General features: G+C 31.7%; 4 protein-coding genes across 5 annotated transcripts; 1 reads left to right on the forward strand and 3 right to left on the reverse strand.

The window, feature by feature from the left end:
* Window positions 1–3,058: 3,058 nt before the first annotated feature.
* LOC123272660 (protein obstructor-E-like) lies at window positions 3,059–19,359 on the reverse strand. Its single transcript, XM_044739596.1, has 5 exons — window positions 19,306–19,359; window positions 12,835–13,056; window positions 12,495–12,762; window positions 4,096–4,461; window positions 3,059–3,167 (listed from the first exon to the last, which is right to left on the reverse strand). The coding sequence occupies exons 1-5, from the start codon at window positions 19,340–19,342 to the stop codon at window positions 3,164–3,166; spliced, it is 897 nt and encodes a 298-aa protein (XP_044595531.1). The 5' UTR covers window positions 19,343–19,359; the 3' UTR covers window positions 3,059–3,163.
* Window positions 7,565–8,784, reverse strand: LOC123272663. Of its 2 annotated transcripts, XR_006511123.1 has the most exons (3): window positions 8,447–8,784; window positions 7,857–8,322; window positions 7,565–7,756 (listed from the first exon to the last, which is right to left on the reverse strand). XR_006511123.1 is itself a non-coding variant. In XM_044739598.1 (2 exons), the coding sequence occupies exons 1-2, from the start codon at window positions 8,529–8,531 to the stop codon at window positions 7,964–7,966; spliced, it is 444 nt and encodes a 147-aa protein (XP_044595533.1). In that variant the 5' UTR covers window positions 8,532–8,782; the 3' UTR covers window positions 7,565–7,963. The 2 variants fall into 2 exon arrangements, 1 of the variants encoding a protein (XP_044595533.1); XM_044739598.1 differs by having other exon boundaries at window positions 7,565–8,322; window positions 8,447–8,782.
* Window positions 15,818–17,718, forward strand: LOC123272659. Its single transcript, XM_044739595.1, has 3 exons — window positions 15,818–16,264; window positions 16,379–16,549; window positions 16,910–17,718. Exons 1-3 carry the CDS (start codon window positions 15,948–15,950, stop codon window positions 17,379–17,381), a joined length of 960 nt encoding a protein of 319 aa, XP_044595530.1. The 5' UTR covers window positions 15,818–15,947; the 3' UTR covers window positions 17,382–17,718.
* LOC123272662 lies at window positions 17,845–19,299 on the reverse strand. The gene is made up of 2 exons (XM_044739597.1): window positions 19,189–19,299; window positions 17,845–19,092 (listed from the first exon to the last, which is right to left on the reverse strand). The coding sequence occupies exon 2, from the start codon at window positions 18,848–18,850 to the stop codon at window positions 17,984–17,986; it is 867 nt and encodes a 288-aa protein (XP_044595532.1). The 5' UTR covers window positions 18,851–19,092; window positions 19,189–19,299; the 3' UTR covers window positions 17,845–17,983.
* Window positions 19,360–20,657: the final 1,298 nt, after the last annotated feature.

Below are 20,657 nucleotides of genomic sequence, written 5' to 3' on the forward strand. Positions count from 1 at the left end.
AGTGTTTTTTCGGGATTACTCGAAATTTGTAGTTCGATCAATTAAAATTACTTATGAGGATGATAAAACGGCGTCGAATGCCGACAACCGCGTGAAAATTAGCGATCCATTCAAAAAGTTATTGCGGTTTGAAAATTCCAAAAATAGTGTTCTATGAAACTTCTATCAGACTTTCGAGCTGGGAGAGCTCAAATGCATAGAAATATTTTTTCTTTGAACTCAGCAAGCTTAAAATATCACATAAATTATATTTTGAGCTCAAAAATGTCATAAGTACAATTTTAAGCGCCCAGGAATGGAATTAGCGGGAAGTTGCAGGGATGGCCTTTAAGGTGAATCGTTTTTCTAATTTTTTTTTGTCAGATCAGGCGAATCCCTCTAGATAATCGTCAGATTATGAGACAGTACGTTTAGAACATAAAGATGAACCATATATATCTTAATCTGACGCGCTTGAGTATTTCAAAATGGCGAATTTTTTTTGCACATTATGAAAATGCCCGCGAGTTTGCGTCCCATCGAAATCGTCAGATTAGTGAATGAGAGCTTTTTTTTGGTGCACTTAACACTCCCTTAGAAAATCTGACGCGCTCGATTAAATTTTTTTTTTTTTTTCATTTTCAACCCTTACATACAACCACCCGCATCATGCAAACGATCAGATTAATATACGTACATTATTACAAATACGTAGGGCATTGATGCTATCAATATCTGACGCGCTCGAGGATGTCCATGCAACAGTTTTTTTTTACATATTTAAAAATTTATAGCCGCTTCCCCCACCGATGTAAAGGTATATATCATATAAAATTTTTTTCTTCTTATCATCTAAGCTTTGCAACCCAATAGGTCTCTACGACGCTCGAGTAAATCCCCATTTAGCATCGTGGGCTCCCCTACTAATAATTGCATTTTTCACTTGATATACTCGGTCCAGTGTCCCCAACTCTTGAAAAAACTTTTACCTAAAACTTTCAACAAAAGTCCCTAAATTAAAAACAAAATCCCCTAAAACTAAAATTGAAATTATTTAAAAATTAGTCAGATTATTTTTTTTTTTATCAGTTTTTATTTTTTAGAAGGTTTTAAAATAGAAAATAAATTATTTTGTTTCTTTTTTTTAAACTTCCTTCAATAGACTATACATTATATTTTATATAAGTATTCATATTATGTAAATATTTATATCATATAAATAAATATATTTACTTTGCATGTATTGTTAATAACAAATTAATAAATAAAAATTTCTTTATCATATAAAATCACATATTTAAATGAACTGTATTGCATTCGTTATATTAAGCAGTTCTTGAAACTCTACATCACTTACTTTTTCAGTGTCGTTTTTAAAATCATACATGTGTACCGTAAATTTGCTCAGTATTTCTTTAGTCGGCACAAATAAAGTGCACTGTTCGTTGTAACAGGGTAAAATTACCCTGCATCGATAAGTCACCAGAGATCGATAACTATTCGACTAGCACTGGTGCGCCTCGATCTTCAGGCCTAAAGAGAGAGTAGGAGGGGGTATTTTGGGGGTTGTTATATAGGTGAGCCAGGCGCTGTGACAGGGAGAAGTAGTGTAACTGCCAGACAGTGTGCCACAAATCAAGAAGAACCGATCCCCGGAGTAGTTACGAGACGACAGAAGCCAATAACATCTAGGACTCCAATCTCGAGTAGTGAATTAGATCGTCGTATAATCCAACAAGGTATCAATAATTACTCTGTGGGCTAGGAGTGGACTGCGGGGTTTATACTCAGTTTACTTCTTCTCTGATTGATTATTCTCAATTTATTTAATAATAATTCAATAATCATTTAATTGCAATTAAATTTTATTCGTTAGTTGCCGTTGAGCGTACCTCTAGGGGGTTTATACCCGAAGACTGCTCAAGGACCTTGCGGTGTTAATTGTCGTGAGAATTTATTAGTTTACTCAATTAATTCTAAATCATTCTGAACATCTGGAAAATCGGTTTAGTTACATTTATTTTATTTCATAAAATAAAACCGAGAATTAAAAGCTTCGAGAAAATTCCATTGTCTTCTCACGGATTAGCCAAGTGTCGGTTGAATTTTACAACGCAGTTAACGTGTACCCAAGGTCAAAGACTACTATGCACTAACGAATGCCGGCGTCCATTTTGAGCGCGCAAATTCCTGGCAATTATTTTACAAAACGAATTATTAAGGAAAATTGAATTATTATTATTTAATATTATTTATTACAAGAAAATATTATTTATTTAACATTATATAAATTATTGAGAATAGGCTACTGAACTTCGACGCAATTAAGATTGAATACCCGTGGATAATTTTTCGTGAATTTATTTTACGTTGAGATAAATTATTTTATTAATTATTTATTAATCGAAAAATTCCACGCGGTCATTTTATATATTGAACTCGGCCTCTTAGTAAAATGGATTTATAAAATTCTGGTGAAATAAATTAGACAAAGTAAAATAATTTAACGAAACAATTTATTAAATAAATTAAGTAAATTCAGGAAAAATTAATTTGTAAAATCTCGGAAGTTACCGAACATTGTTGGCAGATTATTAAGACATCTGTCAATAGATTTTAATCTATTAATTCAAGATACGAAGACCTCTTTTAATTAAATATTTATTGTTGTATTATTAAGACCCCGGCAATAAATTAGTTAATGATTTTAATTTGAAATTTGGAATTAGGATTTATAATTAAGTTGGGATGAATGGAATAGTAATTTTGGGAAATGAATATATAAATTTTAATCTGTAAAATCCGGAAAATTTATTTAATGTTGAGTATTAAACCCGTGGTTAATTTGGAATAAATTCAGGCATCAGTTTTTAGTGTCGATTTTTTTGAGAATTAAATTATTAGTTATGAAAATGGTTTACGATTTAATTGTTAGCTAATGACTGAATTAAGGGGTTAGGGGTAGTCAGAGGCACGAAGAAATGAGAATTTTCAGTATTTTTTTTTTGCTATTAAATCATGTTATTTTACAAAAGTAGTAATATGGCATTATTATACAATTTTTTGACTTGAAGTCATGAAAATTTCAAAAAAAAAAAAATTTTATTTCCAAAGTTATAGCTGTCTGTGTTGACCCAGTTCCAAAAAAAAGTCCTTGCGGTGACAATCATAAGTCCTTGGAGATTCATCTAAAATCAATCGGATGAAAAAAATTAGTTTTATAAATAGATAATCCTGGGCCTGATCGAAGGATTTTTTTTTTTCAAAAATTAACAAAATGGCGGCCTCAGGAAATTTTTGTCTAGATTTTTGGGAAAAAATCAACAGTTAATTGGTCTTAAGGGGTCATGAAAGAAGATTTGATAACATTTTTATGAGATGATTTTTGGTGCATTGTTTTGAGCTAAATTTTGGACAGTTTTTAATCAAACTTAAACCACATATAAAAAATATAATAATAAAAGCAGGGAACTAATTTATATATGAAATTTTTACAAAAAAAAAAAATTAATTCATAAGAAAAATCGCAACTTTATACAGCCTACAGAAATCTACGTCAAAATAATGAATTTTTGTTTATTTTATGGAAACAATGATTATAAAAAAGAGTTCCCTGCATTCTTTGTCACTACTAAGTTATAAAAAATTTATAAACCCGATTATTTATAATCACAATTATTAATAATAATGCACCGAATGTAATTATCAATAAACAAGTGGATATTATTCTTATGAATTAATTTTTTTTTTGTAAAAATTTCATAAATGAATTAGTTCCCTGCTTTTATTATTATAATTTTTATATGTGGTTTAAATTTGATTGAAAACTGTCCAAAATTTAACTCAAAACAATGCACCAAAAATCATCTCATAAAAATGTTATCAAATCTTCTTTCATGTCCCCTTAAAAAATCGAAATTTTTGGAAAAAAAAAAATCCTTCGATCAGGCCCGAGTTTATTATGTATTCTAAAAGCTGTATAAATTTTATTAAAATCTACCGAGCGGTTTTCGAGTTACAGTTGTCACCAGTTCAAAAAACATAGTTTTGAGAAAAACGCGTTTAAAGTTTCACACTAGATTCACGTACAGAAATACGAATTATTAAATTACTTACATCGAGTCATCTATTCCTGGGCCATATAATAGTTCTTCAGCCATTGTGGAAGTTTCCAAAACATCAATTTGCTGTTGCCTACGAAGCATTCTGCCTTCCCGAGTGTTGTCGTTGGCGCGCTGATCTGCCACTTTCACACGTGCAGCATCCAATTTTTCAGCATACCGATGGGAATTAGACCCACAATTAAGTCCTAGGGTATCCATAATCATTAATAATGAATTTGTACCTTCATTAAATATACAAGTAGCTATGTATGCAGCAATTTTTACGATAGTAGAACTAGTATTCACGGTTTTTGGGCATATTTTCCACACTAGTTGGTTGAAGCTCTCATTATTATTCTGATTGAATCCACCTACACATCTTGAAAGTAAATTATCATTACTGAGATCGTCGTAAATCAGTTTAATAGCTTTTAAAACATCAGGAGGTAAGGGAGAATAATCTTGAGTATAAGTATCAAGCTCTCCACTTGCTTCAGCGCGCTGGTAAGAGCACCAAGAATCTTCGCCTTTGGGACACATATCATGATTCGGATTTTCATCAGTCGAACCGTAGTGGTAAAAAGTTGCCATAATAGCAGATTTCATATCTTCAATAGAATCGCAATGACGACGTATTGATAAACCATAGTACACAGTTAATTTGTCTATTACTTTTCCTGTAAGCCTACCTCTACCACCAAGACCTTTTTGTTTAGTTTTCAGAGTATGCAGTTGAGTCCCCATCCGCTTTTGAACATGGCCTATACATTCCTTTTTATTTATGGTTGTATTTTTGTACGAATCTGCTTTTATAATTCCAGAATAGGATGACAATAGAACCCTAAAAGGGGGTTTCTTGAAGCTGCCGCTAGCTATCTGCTCCCGAGCGCTTTGAAGTACCCGAGCTCTCTTTGTTATTTGTCGAATAACTCAAAAACTAATTATCGGATCGACTTGAAATTTTCAGAGAATATTTTTAAGATATTACACATAACGAAAATGCAAAAAAAAAATAATTGATTTTTTGAAAATTCTGACTACCCCTAACCCCTTAATTAAGCAAAAAGTTTGACGTAATAATTTTCTGATATTAAATCTTGTAATAACTTTTTTAAGTCAAAAATAAAAGTTAAGTAGAGCCAGTGTGTGTGTGTGTGTGTGTGTGTGAGCGGGTTATGTGTGTGAAGACCGTGCGGGTTATACGTGTGTGTGTGTACGTTCTCTGCTTGTTGATGTTTTGCCGAGCCGAGAACTAATGTGTAAGTGTGTACATTCTCTACTTGTTGATGTTTTGCCGAGTGGAGTAGTTCGTATAGTCTAAGAGCGTGAGGGTCCGGTGGACAGCGCGACTTAGTTAGAAACTGCGGTATAGACGCTCCATAAGAGGGTACCGTCAGGATTAAGAATTTTGATAGAGCATGAGGGTCCGGTGGACAGCGCGACGTAGCTAGAAACTGCAGTAAAGTGCTCCTTATGAGGGTACTGTAGGATTAAGAATTTTTGTTAGTTATAAGGAATTTACACATCGCCCTGGTATACGATAGCCTCTGTACGAGGTGCCTTGCTGGCTACCTAGGTTAAGTTGAGTTAGTGGAGTTCGTGGGTTTAGTGCGTAGGAATTTACACATCGCCCTCGTATACGATAGCCTCTGTACGAGGTGCTTTGCTGGCTACTTAGGTTAAGTTGAGGCGTCGGTTTTAGCCCGGAATCCTCGGTAGTAATAAGTCGTAGTGTTAAGTTAGTCTTAAGTGAGTCAGTGTACGTGCGAGTGAACAAGTTGTTATTTTATTTTGTTGTTAATAAATTTTTTGGTACTGTTGTTAAATAAAAATTTATTCATTTCAGATCACCTTCCTCCACTCTCTCTCCCTGTAGATAAACTCAGCTCTGGTTCCGGTTCCGGGAACCGCGATTAAAAATCCTGGTGGCGCCCTTTTATTAATTAATTTAGATTCATTTGTTAGTTTTATTATTTCAATTAATTTAATTTAAGGGGCCAATTGAGCGGAATAAAAACCCGTAATCTCGTTTTAATGAAAATTTAACCATCATAATACTCTGAACCATTTCTAGTGCTAACTTGTTCCTTAATTTATCCTTTATTACAGAATATATGGAAAATGCTCTCTCAACATCAGCATTTGAAATGGGAGTAGTTAACAGTGCTAAAGCAAATTTAGAAACATTTTCAAATCTTCTATTACCGCCTGAATCACGATCCTCGTAAACTTCTGACCAAAATGATACTGTTTCATTCGTATTATCCCACTGTTTATGAGATAACATGTTCTATTCTTTGATAATATTATCTTTTGATCCATACAATGATTCCCTAGTGAATTGTTCCAACAATTTGGATAAATCAGGTTTTCTCTGTGATGTAGCGTAAGTCAGTGTCAAGACATTCATTGATTTCAATATAGAAATATTCATAGGCAATCGTTCCTGAATTTCAGTACATAGTTTCACTAAAAAATCTTTACACCGAGCTCGAATATTAGATATTTCATTTGATGGCACTGATTTAGCTGCTTGATCAAAGCTGTATCCAAAAAAACTGATGATATATACATCATATATGCATTAGATAGTCTTGAAATTTAAAATTAACTAGATCGTCGTCCTTAATTTTCTGCAGTTGAGATGGAACCACAATTTTCTGCAGAATACTCTTATAGAACAAAAATAAGTCTTCTAGCAGTTTAAATATTTCAACGTTACTACTTTGAAATAGCTTATTTAAATTAGTTAATAATTCTAAATTTGAATGCAAAAAAATCATAAATAATTTATACGCTGGACAAACCATAATATCATATAAGTACTGTGCTTGTAAACATTTGTCATTATTTTTAGCTAATTCAAATAGTAGTTTTAACTCTTCCCATTGCTCTAAAATAGTATTAATTGCAGAGTATCTAGCTAACCACCGAGTCCCGCTCAGACCAGCAATTTTTTTCGGATCCTTTTTAGCTTCATCACCATTCATGACTTTATAAAGTTTTTTATATTCATCCTTACGCTTTGGATTATTGGAAAACCAATTGTGAGCTTCTCTGACAAGATATTCTAGTTGGCGAGGTAATGTTTCTGCAGCTTTTTCAGCGCACAAATGGTGAGAGTGACAGATACATTTGATAATTACAATATCAGGTACTTCTTGTTTCAAAAGCGATGAAACAGAATGGTTCATACCGACCATCATACCGACCATCTTAGAATGGGATTTGGAAAATTTTTTACAGTGTACGCGTTGAAAGTGATACACCAAAAAACGTTCATCTGATTTTATGTTATTTGTTCGTTTCAGGTCATTTCCAGGCGATCCATACCTACTTCCCTTATTCGAAAAAAATTTTCTCACTGACAACTCTGACAACTTTGTCACTGTCTGGAGATAAAAAATTTTTTTGGTGTATACTCGGTGTGAACTTGTGTTATATGATTCGAATTCACACCGAGAATATTGAGTGTATTTTTCATCTATACTTAGTGTTTATCCGAAAAATACCAAATATACCTACTGTATCCCCCCAGTATACACCACACCAAGTTTACACCGAATTTACACCTAGTATACACAGTGTATACGGATCCGCTAGTGCATTTGCACCATCAACTCCAATACCGACTAAATTTTTTAAAGAAAGTCCATCAGCTTCTAATTGTGATTCTAAAACCGAATGAATACCATTAGCAGTTGCGTCAACTATTTTTACAATACGATAAAATGTAGTCAATAATTTTTTCTTTTTAAAAGAAATATATCGTACCATTATGCATAGAATTTTTTCAGTCAATATATCAGTGCTTTCATCAATAATAAGTCAGTAGGGAGATTCCTTCATATCATTCACTAAGTCTTCGAGCATACACGGGCCTAAAATATTTTTATGAGTGCTGCACACTTGGTTCGATGCAATTTCATCTTACTAAAAACATCCGAATCCGGTTCAATTTTTTTCAACAATTCTGTCAAGTGATCAACTGTGATAATTGATGTATGTTCTGCTATAAATGCGGCTAGTTGAAGTTCAGCAACTTTAACTTTATTGTTAGGAGGTTTTATCACGTTTATTGGATGACATAATTTTGCTTGTTTATCTTTATCAACAGCATTTTTATGTTTAATTGATATCGCATGCTTGCCTAAATCTTTTTTATGTGCTACTAAAATAGTACGGCAATATTTACAATAAGCTTTTTGACAGTTACCAGTAGGATCAGGAGCTATCCAATCTAAAACAATATTGAAAAAAAATATTATTAATAAAAAAAAAATCTTTTAATTGTGTAACTAAATAAAACATACTTAAGATTATGGAAAATGCTTTAAAAATTATCAAAAATATAACAAACTAACCTTTTAAGTTTTCTTCTTGTTCCCATTGCTTCGAATATTTTTGAGCGTATTTTTTTTCTTTAAAACAATTTGTTTTATTGCTCATATCAACTATTTGTATTATAATAAAGCTGCAGTTATTATATACGATATATTTAAAAAGTAAAACTTGATTCTCACTAGACTAAAAACATGTCAACGTTTAAATGTCAAAATTCACTGGATATCATATACTATAATATAGGTGCGTAAATCTATAGCTATAGTACATCTACAATAAGTTTGTAATGTATATAGGTATAACTCCCGAGGGCTCTACTTATACTTTGCTTTAGTATATATATACATTGAAAATGTTCTTTTAAAAATTAATAATTGAAGAATTGTTATTTTTTATTAATTTTTTATATTAAAATATATTTTCTGACGAATTAAAAATTCCCAAAAAAATACCCTAAAAAAATTTATCCCCTAAAACTTTCCCGCTATTTGCAAAATACCCCTAAATTTAGGGGAAAATCCCCCAAGTTGGCATCACTGACACGGTCCAGCATTTCGAATGTCGAGTTCCATCGAGTAGGAACATCTTTTTTTAATTTCAGTAAAGGAAGTTCCATCTGTTTTTGTAATTCATGAAGTTTTTCTAGAGCTTTAGTACTTCTCTTGAAATATTCAACAATACTTTTAACTTTTTGAACGACACTGAAATTCGTATTATTGATGATTGTATAATCAGATTTAATAAATGAGCAAAACAACCGATCGAGCGCCAGCTTCCTAATTTTACTGCTGCAATAATATTAGCTGCGTGATCACTAACGATAGCCTCCACTTTATTCTCAATATTCCATTCTTCGATCATACTTTTCAAAAAATTGCACGAATTCTCTGCCATATGACTATTGTTATAATTTACACAGCCCAATAAACATGAATTCATTCATCGTTTTAGTATCGGTAGCCAGCTGTCCCTTGGTCAGATTATCTATGGTTTTCTGTGCCTACGTGTTCAAAGGCAGATTACAGGCAAATGGAAATTCAGTGAAAATGTTAGTTGGTCCCTGCCGCAATTGGAAAGGGGATAAAAAAGGAAAAGTAAATCTGCGTCGTGAGTGTAACGTACGTTGTTCACTACCTGCTCTAATATCTTCGCAAATTTTTGTTTTAGTATTTCAGGAATAATTAGTTTTTAACTTTTCCCTGGCGGATTCGTGGTCACGGTAAAATGATCGTGAAACGACGGTGAATGTACCATAAATTCACAGTGTCGACAAATGATCGTCGAATGACCGTCACTTGACTATCGAACGGCCGTCATTTGACAGTGAACGACGAGTATCATTGTGAAAGTTTTTCACTGTTAATTTATGATTTTTATTCTGTATAGTTATCATACTTCACTATTCGAAAAACCAAATTTTTACTTGACTTCTCCAATTTTTTACCTGAGTAAAAATCGTAGATCATCGATCGATCGTCTGTCATTTGACAGTCATTCGAAAACATATAAATTGTTAAAAAACCGTAACTCGGTGGTAGATGCACAGTAGTCTGTGAGTGAAACGAGCGTATAATGTCGGTAAGTCAGGAATTTTTTACTAGTCAACAATGAAAAAGTGCTGATTATATTTTTTTTTTATTTCATTAAAAATACTCAAAGTGTATAAAAAGATAGGTAAATGAGAAATTTTCAGTAACTAATCGGGATGAAAAATTAAAAAAAATATTAAATTATTGTAATTTTGTTTATTTCAAAGTAAAATTATAAAAAATTAATCAGATTACAGGCAATCAACAGAGATCAATCATTTCAATACTTTTCAGAAAGAGTTTATGGCTTACAAGTGTTGAATTTTTTTATAGTCTTAAATGAGAAACTATAATACCTTTTGATTATGAAAAATATAATGATCAATATTGTTTTTTTTACAGACGAAAACTTTAATTTCATAATTACGGAAAAATTGTTTGTTATGAAGAAATAATATTATGAGATATTTTTTTTTTAGAATTCAATTTTTAGCAATTTCTTTTCCAGATATTTTTTTATACAGTTAATAATTTCACCATAATTTCGAAATTAAGAATTTCGTAATCATCAAAAATTTGAATCATTTATTACGATTATTATTTTGAAGTCATGGAAAAAATATAACTTTATTTAAGTTATTTTTATTTGCGCAATGAAAAAAAAATGTTTCGTGCAGTGTCTTAGATAGCCTAGCTGGTAGAGTCTTGGGCGCGCGACCAGATGAATCGGGTTCGAGTCTCGGTCTAGACTCTCCGCAATATTTGTTTTTATTTTATTGTCCGTGATAGTAGCGTAAAATCACCGTATTTGGACAGTATATTGAGCGTACAGTGTCGGTCATAACGTCGTAGATTCACTTGCGTATACACCGTAAATATTCAATAAATTTATAGTAGATATCGTTCACAACGGTATCCGATGCTGACTGACAGATCGCTCGGTAAGAACGAACCTTATACGGTGAAACGACCATGAAACAACCGTCATTTGACCGTGCTTTCACCGTGTCGCCGAAACCGCCAGGGTTACTTTTAGTTTATAATTTACCATACTCTGGAAGTCTGTATAAGAGAAATCCGGCCCAACTTTCCCGCAATTTGATGACGAAAATTATAAACATCGTTTTCAAACTAGCGATGCTTATAATGATAGACTTTAGGAACTCCGCCGTCCATCTTACGGCATGAAATAATTTATATTTAATTTACTCCAATTTTGAAAATTCTTACGAATTACCCGGATCGATATCTGACAGAGATTTTAATGACTTTGTTTTTCTCACTTCCAAATTTGTAATATAGTGAAGTCACCATCACGTTTTCCGCTTAAAGTCGTGAAATCAAAACCTATAAAGCAATAGTTTGATACAAGCGTAAATTTATCCAGGTTTCGAAAATATGAAAGACGCAATGACGCTTGTTTTCAACGAAGTATCCTCAGGCGATTTTCCATTTTGAATTTATTTTACCTATGAATCCTATGCAATCGCCGCCAAAAATCATTTTTAGGCAGTTCGATTTTGACCACGATACCACTGGTTAGCTCTGCGTCGATCGGCTCCGCGCAAATAATTCTTCGAAAGCACATAAAACTCCGTAATATACGAGTCAGTATTTTGCTCGTGGTTAGGTTACACTTAATAGCACTAACATAATAAATTCATTCGATAAGTCGATACTTGTTGTAATTAGATTTCAATTTTTCTTTTATTTTCAATTTTTAATACTTTTCCGCCGTTATGCGTTGATTTTTCCGCGTGAATCGCAAAGTGAATTATTTTCCGCCATCGAGCGTTGATCATTTATATTTATTTTATCCGCGTAAAGTCGCGAAGTTTTAATTATTCAATTGTTTCCGTAAAAAGCGTCGATTAGTTTGAAGCTCATTATTTTCATTAGTTAAATTCTCCGGGATACCCAAAATACGGTGATTCGGTAGTAAACAATACCCATAGAAGGTAAAATTCCCATAAAAACTTGGGGCACTCTTCAATAACAGACTTCCAGGGTAAGCGTAGAACATTATTTTTAACTTCCTGCTAAGAAAATTGAAAATTTTCAAAAGTTGGGAAGTTATTGATTTTATCCCGTTTTTCGAAAATCGAGTTTTTAATGGATGTTGACGTTTTGAGGTCCTAGGAAGCTTCCCTGATTAAACTGATATTAGAGTTTTGAGCTCGAAAAGCTCAAAATGACACAAAAATCATATTTTTAAGTTCGAAGAGCTCAAAAACGTAATGTGTAATTTTGAGCGCTTAAGTACAAAATGAGCGGGAAGTTGCAGGGATGGCCTTTAGGGTCAACCGTCGTCCTATTTTTTTTATAGTACTATCACACATACTCCATCTCGAGATTTTCAGAAAAACTTCCTAGGACCTCAAACTTCAAAATCTGATAAGAATTCGACTTATAAACAGGGTAAGTACAATAATTTTCCCATCTCTCAAAAGTTTTAGCTTTCAATGTAAAGAATTAAAAATTTATCTAGTCTTTTGGAATGTTTAAATGGAATATACTCACTGAATTCTCATAAATTTACCTTGGAAACGGCCAAAATTTAGCAGCAACTGAATGTTTGGGAACTTTCTGCGGACATTTGAAACCAACAACAGCCTCTGGATTACAATAAGGGATTAGTTGATCAGGCCAGACGCAAGAGTGACTCTTGCTATCCCAAACAAGACCAGGTATACATGTTTCAATATGAGGTTCACCGTAAATACATTTAACGTATGTAGTACTGCAAGAATCACTATTTTCATATAATCCAAATTGATATTCACACCCTGGAGAACTGATCGGAGTTACTGCAAATGTATGTTATTTTAAGTCACTGCGATTAATTTAAAATTCTAAAAAATAAATAATATTTTACATACAATCAGCTTGACGTTCTCCACAATGTACGGCCCAGTTGTAATTACAATGGTTATGTATTGCACCATGTCCATCAAAAAGAAGACCATTTTCACAGCGTTCAAGTGTCAAAGTTCCATTCGTACAAAGAAAAAATGAACCACAATCTTCTGGGTGAGGGTACGCTTGTTCTCCATAAAATTCTGGACATTGAGGAGCCTCCTGTAAAGCATCACTATAAGCTGAAAAAATTTAAATTATTATACCATTTATACAGTTGTGATGCTGAAAGATATATGCTTTATGAAATTTGAGCAATTCCATTGAAAGAGGATAGCCGGATTTATATGGGAAATCTAAACTCGTGGCATTTTCTTCTTGCACGTTGGAGATCGTATTTATATCCCAGCGATTTAGACGACTATATGGTATGAAAGGACTACACGCTGTATTTCAGCTGCGTAAATGAGAAATATTGTGTGCAGTTATGACACAAGATTCCGAGGGCGTTTTATCTGGGTGTCCGTGGAGTATTGCTAGTGTTCTCACTGAGTATTGTCGATATTATCACAGAGTATACATGGCCTATTACCGGTGCTCTCACGGAGTGCTCGTCGAGTATTAACAGAATATTGCTGGTGTGTCCACTGAGTATTACCGGCGTTCGAGCAGGGTCTTTGCGGAGATTTTTCGGTGTTATCGCAGAATTTATCCAGAGTTTTTTCGGTGTTCTCATGGAGTTATAAAAGTGATTTTCGATTTTTCAAATCACCTTAAGTATAACTTATAGATTATTTATAAAAAATAAATAATCAAAAAAAGATCGATAACAATAAAAAATTCCTTCAATTATACACATAGTGTATCACATTTCTTTATCATATATTTGTGTAATTTTAAGTAAATTCATTTTCATTATGTTAATAATTATTACGTTATTAATTCGAAATAATTTTTTTTCAGTATACTCAACGGGAGCGTCTAACATTAAAATTTTTAATAATCATCATTTTTTTCCATTAATCGAAAAATTGAAAAGGTTCTTATCAAAGTAATGACTAATTTATTTCAATTATCAATTATAATAAATTTTAATTAATAGTAAACCTGATACATTAACTAACTTCAAATAAAACTAATAAGCCTTTCACTTCCATGTCCAAGACTTGGATCAATGAGTGACGCAACAGACTAATAGTCGAAAGGTACCGCGTTCGAGTCGACCAGAGAACTATGATTTTATTTATTAAATAATTGGATCATAATTTATAATTAAATTATAAAATAATATGCAACAATTTGTTCCTTTTTCTTTTCAACTTCCCACTCTGAAAGTCGATGATTTTCGAAAGCTCAAAAAAGTAGAGCAAATGTGTTTTTGAGTTTGAAGAGCTCAAAACTTCGGAATAGATCATTTCTCAAGCGTTTTCAACTCGTACATAGCGGGGAGTTCCGGGTATGGCCGGGAGGGTTAATCTTTCCAGATTTTGTTTCTCAATATTTAAAATATATGAAAAAAACAGCAATACTCCGTGAATACTCTAAGATTAATCTGTGAAAATACCAGCAATACTCCGTGGACACTGCGAAAATATCCATAATACTCTGTCACTACTCGGTGAGAAAACGTATAATATATTCGTATAAATACTCCGTGATAAAACTGGCAGTACTTTGTAAATACTCTGTGGAAACACTGGCAATATTTCACGGAAACTCTGACGAAATGCCTTCAGAATCTAATGTCACAGCTGCACACAAAACTCCGCGTTTCCACCGTTAAAACACTGTCTAAGCTCCGTAGATACCTCGAGTGTTCTTGGAGTTGCGTTAAAAAATTTGAAAAAATTCAGAAAATAGTAATTTTTGTTATACTCGCTCTTTTTTTTACAGTCTAGGCCGTGAAGTTTACTTCCGCCTTTTTTTACAGACTTTTCGTGGACACCAGACGGAATTGAGAGAGATTGTAAAAAAAGTCACATTCTAGTGTACCGACCGATAATTTTGACTAAATTTTAAACTTATACCCTAGTAGCCATGCTGAACAAAAGGTGACACTAATATGATCGTCAACTTTGATATAATGTACGGCCGCGACTAGACAATAATTTGACGGAAGTACCTTGATTGTAAGACTTGACCATAGCTTTCCGGAAAGTTGATGAGAAAGTATGTCGATATAACAGACTCAGAGAAATCCGTTATTTTGAACATAGATAGATAACTTACCCGCGATCATTTTTGTGAGGTTCAAAAATTTTCATAGTAATAAAAAAAATCAGCAAAGTTTGTTATAAGTACAAGTAATGCAAATTGTATTCTCGATTGATTCGTAGTAAACAAAATTTTTTATATAATTTATTAATTATCAATATATATATAATAATTGTATATACCCGTGAAAAAATTTTCTGATCAGACTATATCAGGCCTGATATAACCCGTCCATATCAGGCCTGATATGGAAATTGGCCATATCAGACTATATATGCCTTGATATAAGTATATCAGACTATGTGCCCGCCCAGGTAAAAAAAATTATATATCATTATATTACATAATTATAAATGAAAAATGGCCCTATATAATTATGTATAATGAGGTATAATTATATATAATTATTTCCATAGGAAAAAAAAAATCGGCGCGAGTGGGAATCGAACCGTGGACCTACCGCTTGAAAGACTAATTCACTACCCGTTTACCTAAGAGACTTACTTGGAGAACAGAGTTTATTATTATTATAAACTGTCAATATTTATATATAATAATGGTATCTATATGTAGATTTATAAAATTATCTATGTATACATGAAATCGCAAAAATGATTCTACGATATATTGTTAAGATACTTCGTTGTTTTAGAAATTATAATTTCTTTGAAATTAAAAAAATAATCGAGGTAAAATCAGAATTGAAAGCTTAAATTTTGATGGAATTATTTGTTTAGTATATGGAACTATATTGGGATTCCAAAGATGGGCGTGGCTTAAGCGCCAGTCATCTAGCAGCTAAAAAATGTACTACTCAAAGTAGGCTATTGTCAATATTTACATTACATTCTGTCAGTTGATTTATTAATATTTTGTAATTATTTTTGAATAATTATACAGTTTTAAGGTCTTTGATTAAAATATGCGTATTTCTATTCAAGAAATTTGTGCATTCGCGCTTGCAACACCTCGAAGTAAATGTTTCACAGGTGGTGAAAATATACTTAACCAAGGACACTTGTTATACTGTGGTAAGATAAGTGAGATAAGTGAGGAAAATAATTGCTTAAAAATAATTGCTTTTTGTCTTCAAACCTCAAACATAAGAGATGATCCTCATGAAATTAATGGGGAAGTTCTTAAAGATAAAGGAAAAATCGTGGGTATGAGTTGTTCCTGTGCAGCTGGTTTAGGTGGTGAATGTAAGCATGTGGTAGCAACACTACTTTATTTGAATCGGTGAGTATACAAAGCTCTTGTCTTGTGTATTTTTCTGATTAAAAATAAATATTTCAATAATTAATATCGATGTAATATCAGTAGATGTTTAAAAATGTGTATTAATTTTTTCAGAAATGATTTGGAAAGTTTAAAAGTAATCTCTTGTACTGATAAAAAATGTGCATGGAGTGCTCCCAAACAGTTTGCACTACAACAGTACGATATGAAACCATATGATGAATACGAGGAATTTCGACGAATTTTAATTGAGGATAATCCATTATCAGCTTTAGCCATGCATATGTAATTGCTACATTTTTTTTTGTCTTATTTTAAGTATTGTGATTTCATTTTTTTTTTTATCATTTACACACTTTCTATAATATTTTATATTTTATACAATTCACATCCCAATATTTAATTTTAAAAGAAATCACTATTGTGAGAAAATTTAAATCTTTATTTTTAATTTTTTATTTGTTTTAGTAAATGAATTTTAGGAATTTAGCCATTTATCAAAAATTTTATACTTAAAAATAAGAATTTTGGTATTGTAAGTAATTGGTTAAATAAGTGCCGGAATAATTTTTTTTAATAAACAAAATGATTAATGAATGTACTTTTTTTTTTTTTTTTTCATTTTATTGCATGTACACTTGGAAGGCATGATCCTGTACAAGCAGAAACTAATAAAGTAATTATATCACCAGATAAAATGACGGCTATAATAAAGAATCAACAGATGTCTAAATTACTTCTGAAATTGAAGAATTTTGATATAAAATTTACAACTGGAGAATGTTGTAGAAAAACATTAAGTCGTCTCTCAGATGATACTCGAAAAATCTGTGAAGACACTCATGAGTTCTATAGTGTTTGGATTAAGGAAAAGCAATTGAGGATAACCGCGAGTGATGCCTACAAACTTTTTACTTATCGTAAAAATAAAAACCCAGATTGGAAAAAAAAGTCTGTCGATTACTTTTTTGGAGAATCCTTTAGTAATGCAAGTACAAAATACGGTCTTGAGAACGAATCTATAGCTCGTGAAGCTTATGATGCCAAAATGTCTGTTGAAGTAGTTCATTGTGGATTGATTATCTCGAAGGAAAAAAAACAAGTGCTGCGGATTTAATTAAAACAGTGAAATGGTTAGAAGTACTAAATGGTGAAGTAGGCTTCAAAAAGAAACACATGTATTATGCTCAGGTTCAAATTATTATGGTGCTCATAAATGTGCAATCTACTGATTCCGTAATTTATTCTTCTTTCGATAAGAGTTTTAAAATTATTTCTGTTAGTTTTGACAAAAAATTTACTAAAGACTTATTGTTTTCATTAAAAGTTATATTTTAAGTTTATGTTGCATAATATCTGTGAAAAAGAACGAGAGCAGCAAAGTGAAGAGTAACTTGTTTTTTTTAATTCTGTTATAACAATGTATCAATAATGGAATTGATGTATTTTCATAAAATGTTATATATTTTGTGCAATATAAAAATATAGATAAGTTTATCAGTGAAAAACATATTTTATTGTTAATTTTTACAATGTTTTATTTTTCTTAACAAAATTTATCATTTTTTAGAATTGGACTACTTAAATTTACAATAGCACAAATAATAGTAAATATTTCCATTGATTTAAAAATGAGACCTACAGGCATTTTGGAAGATAATATCTCGAAATTTTTAAGACGTTGGTTACTTCTTTCAATGTGAACTCGGGCTTTAGCTATTAATCGCCCCATCTGAGCTTCTGCTTTTGAAAATTGTTTTTTTTTTGTTTCAGGAATGGAGGTGTAATTAGATTAACATCATATTTTTTACACAGATCACCAACTGTGAATCCTCGATCAGCCATCAAGTCGTCATTTTTATCCATCATTTTTAAGATTTCACTTTGTTCAAAAATAGCATTATCGGAAGATCGACCACCATACGGCTTGCTGATAAATGAGATGATTCCTGCTGGTGTGACAGCTGTCATAAACTCTAGCGTATAACCACTTTTATAATAAGAATAAGTATTTAATTGGCAACATAAGTTTTTAAATTTTTGTGTTGGAATTTCAATACAGTCGACGACAGTTCGCACATTCGTAAAATTTTTAAAGCATAGCGGTAGATTTCTTGAAATATTATCTTTACTTGGCCAATAAATGACGTTTTTCAAACATAAATACAAAATATCAATCATGTCTAGAATTCTTATTCGACAAGTCTCATGAGTACAAATTTTAAATAAAACTGATAATACTGCATACGACATATTTTGTCTCAGTTTCATAAATGTCATGACAATAATCTCTTGATTATCAAATTTGGAGTTCACGTAGGCGGATGATGTTTTTTTATCAACTAACTTTTTTATTGATTTCAGTAAAGCAAAGTCAGGTATTCCTGTCATTGTGCTCAATTCATACTCAGTTGTAATTAAAGATGTAAATTTTGGAGTTAGTGATCCTGTTGAAACCTGTATGCTCATATCCCGAAACTCCTTATCGATTTGGACCTCTGGAAATTGAGTTGTAGCATCTTTAGATTGGGAACAAGAATTTTCATCGCTTGATGAGATTGGAGATTGAGTATTTTCATTTTCCATGTTCGTCAATTGGACAGTGTCTTCGTTCAATTTTGAAAAGTCGGAGAAATAAAAATTATCATCATAAGTATCTTGACCAATATTTTTCAAGTTATGTTCTTTTTTCGTAGTTCGATCCTGTAATCTTTTCAATCGAAGAGAATTTTATTTAACTTTCGAAGTGTTCAATGATGTGTCAGTTGAAAGAGTCGGCAGGTTTACTGATGGGACTGATGTTTTTTTTAATCTGCGCATTTTACAACCTTTAAAAAAAATAATGGCGATTAAAATTCAGCAAAAAATATATTTTTAATACATTCACAATAAATAAAAATCATAAATTAACAATTAGCACTTACTCGATGGAATAAAATCTTCTGCGACAAAATGTAATGAACATACTCTCATCGTAGCGGTCACAGTTTTACCCATTTTCAAAATTTTTATCCATGCATTAAAACGATCAATTTTCTCATCTTCGCCGAATTTATTTTTAATAGTAATCACACTCATTTTTTTCGGATAATTAAAAAAACGAACCGTGTCGTTTTTACATGCTCGACTTTTACAACCATAAACGGAGCAATAAATATTGCTTTTATTTGTTTTTGGTGAGAACTCCATAACAATAATTTAAAATAAAGTTTATATATAAATTCACAAAAATAGTTTTTAATAAACTAGAAGTTTAATTGATTTTATAAAATAAATATTTCTCACTACTTGCATTAAAGACGGATGTAAACATTGACACTCTAGCCTACTTTGAGAGGTTATACTTTTCGCCTCTAGTTGGCGTACCCGAATCCTCAGGATCCCAATATTGCTGGAGGGCCTGGCTAACAATTTTTGAACTTGACAAAACTAATAATTTTTGTGAAATTAAATTTTTTTAAGTTCCTATTATTTCATCCGAAAAATACTATATATTAAAAGATTATTAATCATTGGAGTAATAGACTCTTAGATAGAAAAAGGAGTGTTTTATGGTAATCACAAAATACCCACTGGAGTAAAAAAAATTATATAGAATTCTTTATGATTCATATATAATTGTATATGAATTATATATACATCTATGTAATTATAAATGAATTACATATGCTTCTATATAATTAGATATGAATCATATATAATGATATATTGTTTTGTTTTACTCGGGTATGCCTTTATATGAGGACATAAGACTACTTATGTGCTGGTAAGGGTATGAGTATATCAGATTATGTGAATCCATATCAAGTTATATCAACCCTGATCAGGGATTTTTTTTTCAAGTTTATCAAAGTATATATAACTTTATAAGGTTATATCAGGGCATATCAGGACCTATTAAAAAAATAATGTAAAATTAAATATGAGCATATCAAGCTATATCAAGTCTGATATAGACATATCAAATTGCTAAGGCTTGATCAGGCCTGATATGGCCAATTTTCATATCAGGCCATATCAGGACATATAAAAAATTAAATATGGACATATCAGATCATATCAGGCCAGATATGAACATATCAAAAACTTTTATATGGCCTTATCAGCTCATATCAAGCCTGATCAGAATATTTTTTCACGGGTATATGCAGATTTATGAAATTATCTATGCATACATGAAATCACGAAAATTACTCTACAATATTGTTAAGGTACTTCGTCACTTTAGAATTTATAATTCCTTAAAAATTAAAAGAATAATAAAGGTAGAATCAGAATTAATAGCTCAAATTTTGATGAAATTATTTGCTTAGTATGTGGAACTATATATTTCTGGAAGGCCCGTTTGACAATTTTTGAACTTGACAAAACTAATAATTTTTGTGAAATTCAA

This window comes from Cotesia glomerata, linkage group LG10 (assembly GCF_020080835.1).
Source record: "Cotesia glomerata isolate CgM1 linkage group LG10, MPM_Cglom_v2.3, whole genome shotgun sequence".
Taxonomy (NCBI): Eukaryota; Metazoa; Arthropoda; class Insecta; order Hymenoptera; family Braconidae; genus Cotesia; species Cotesia glomerata.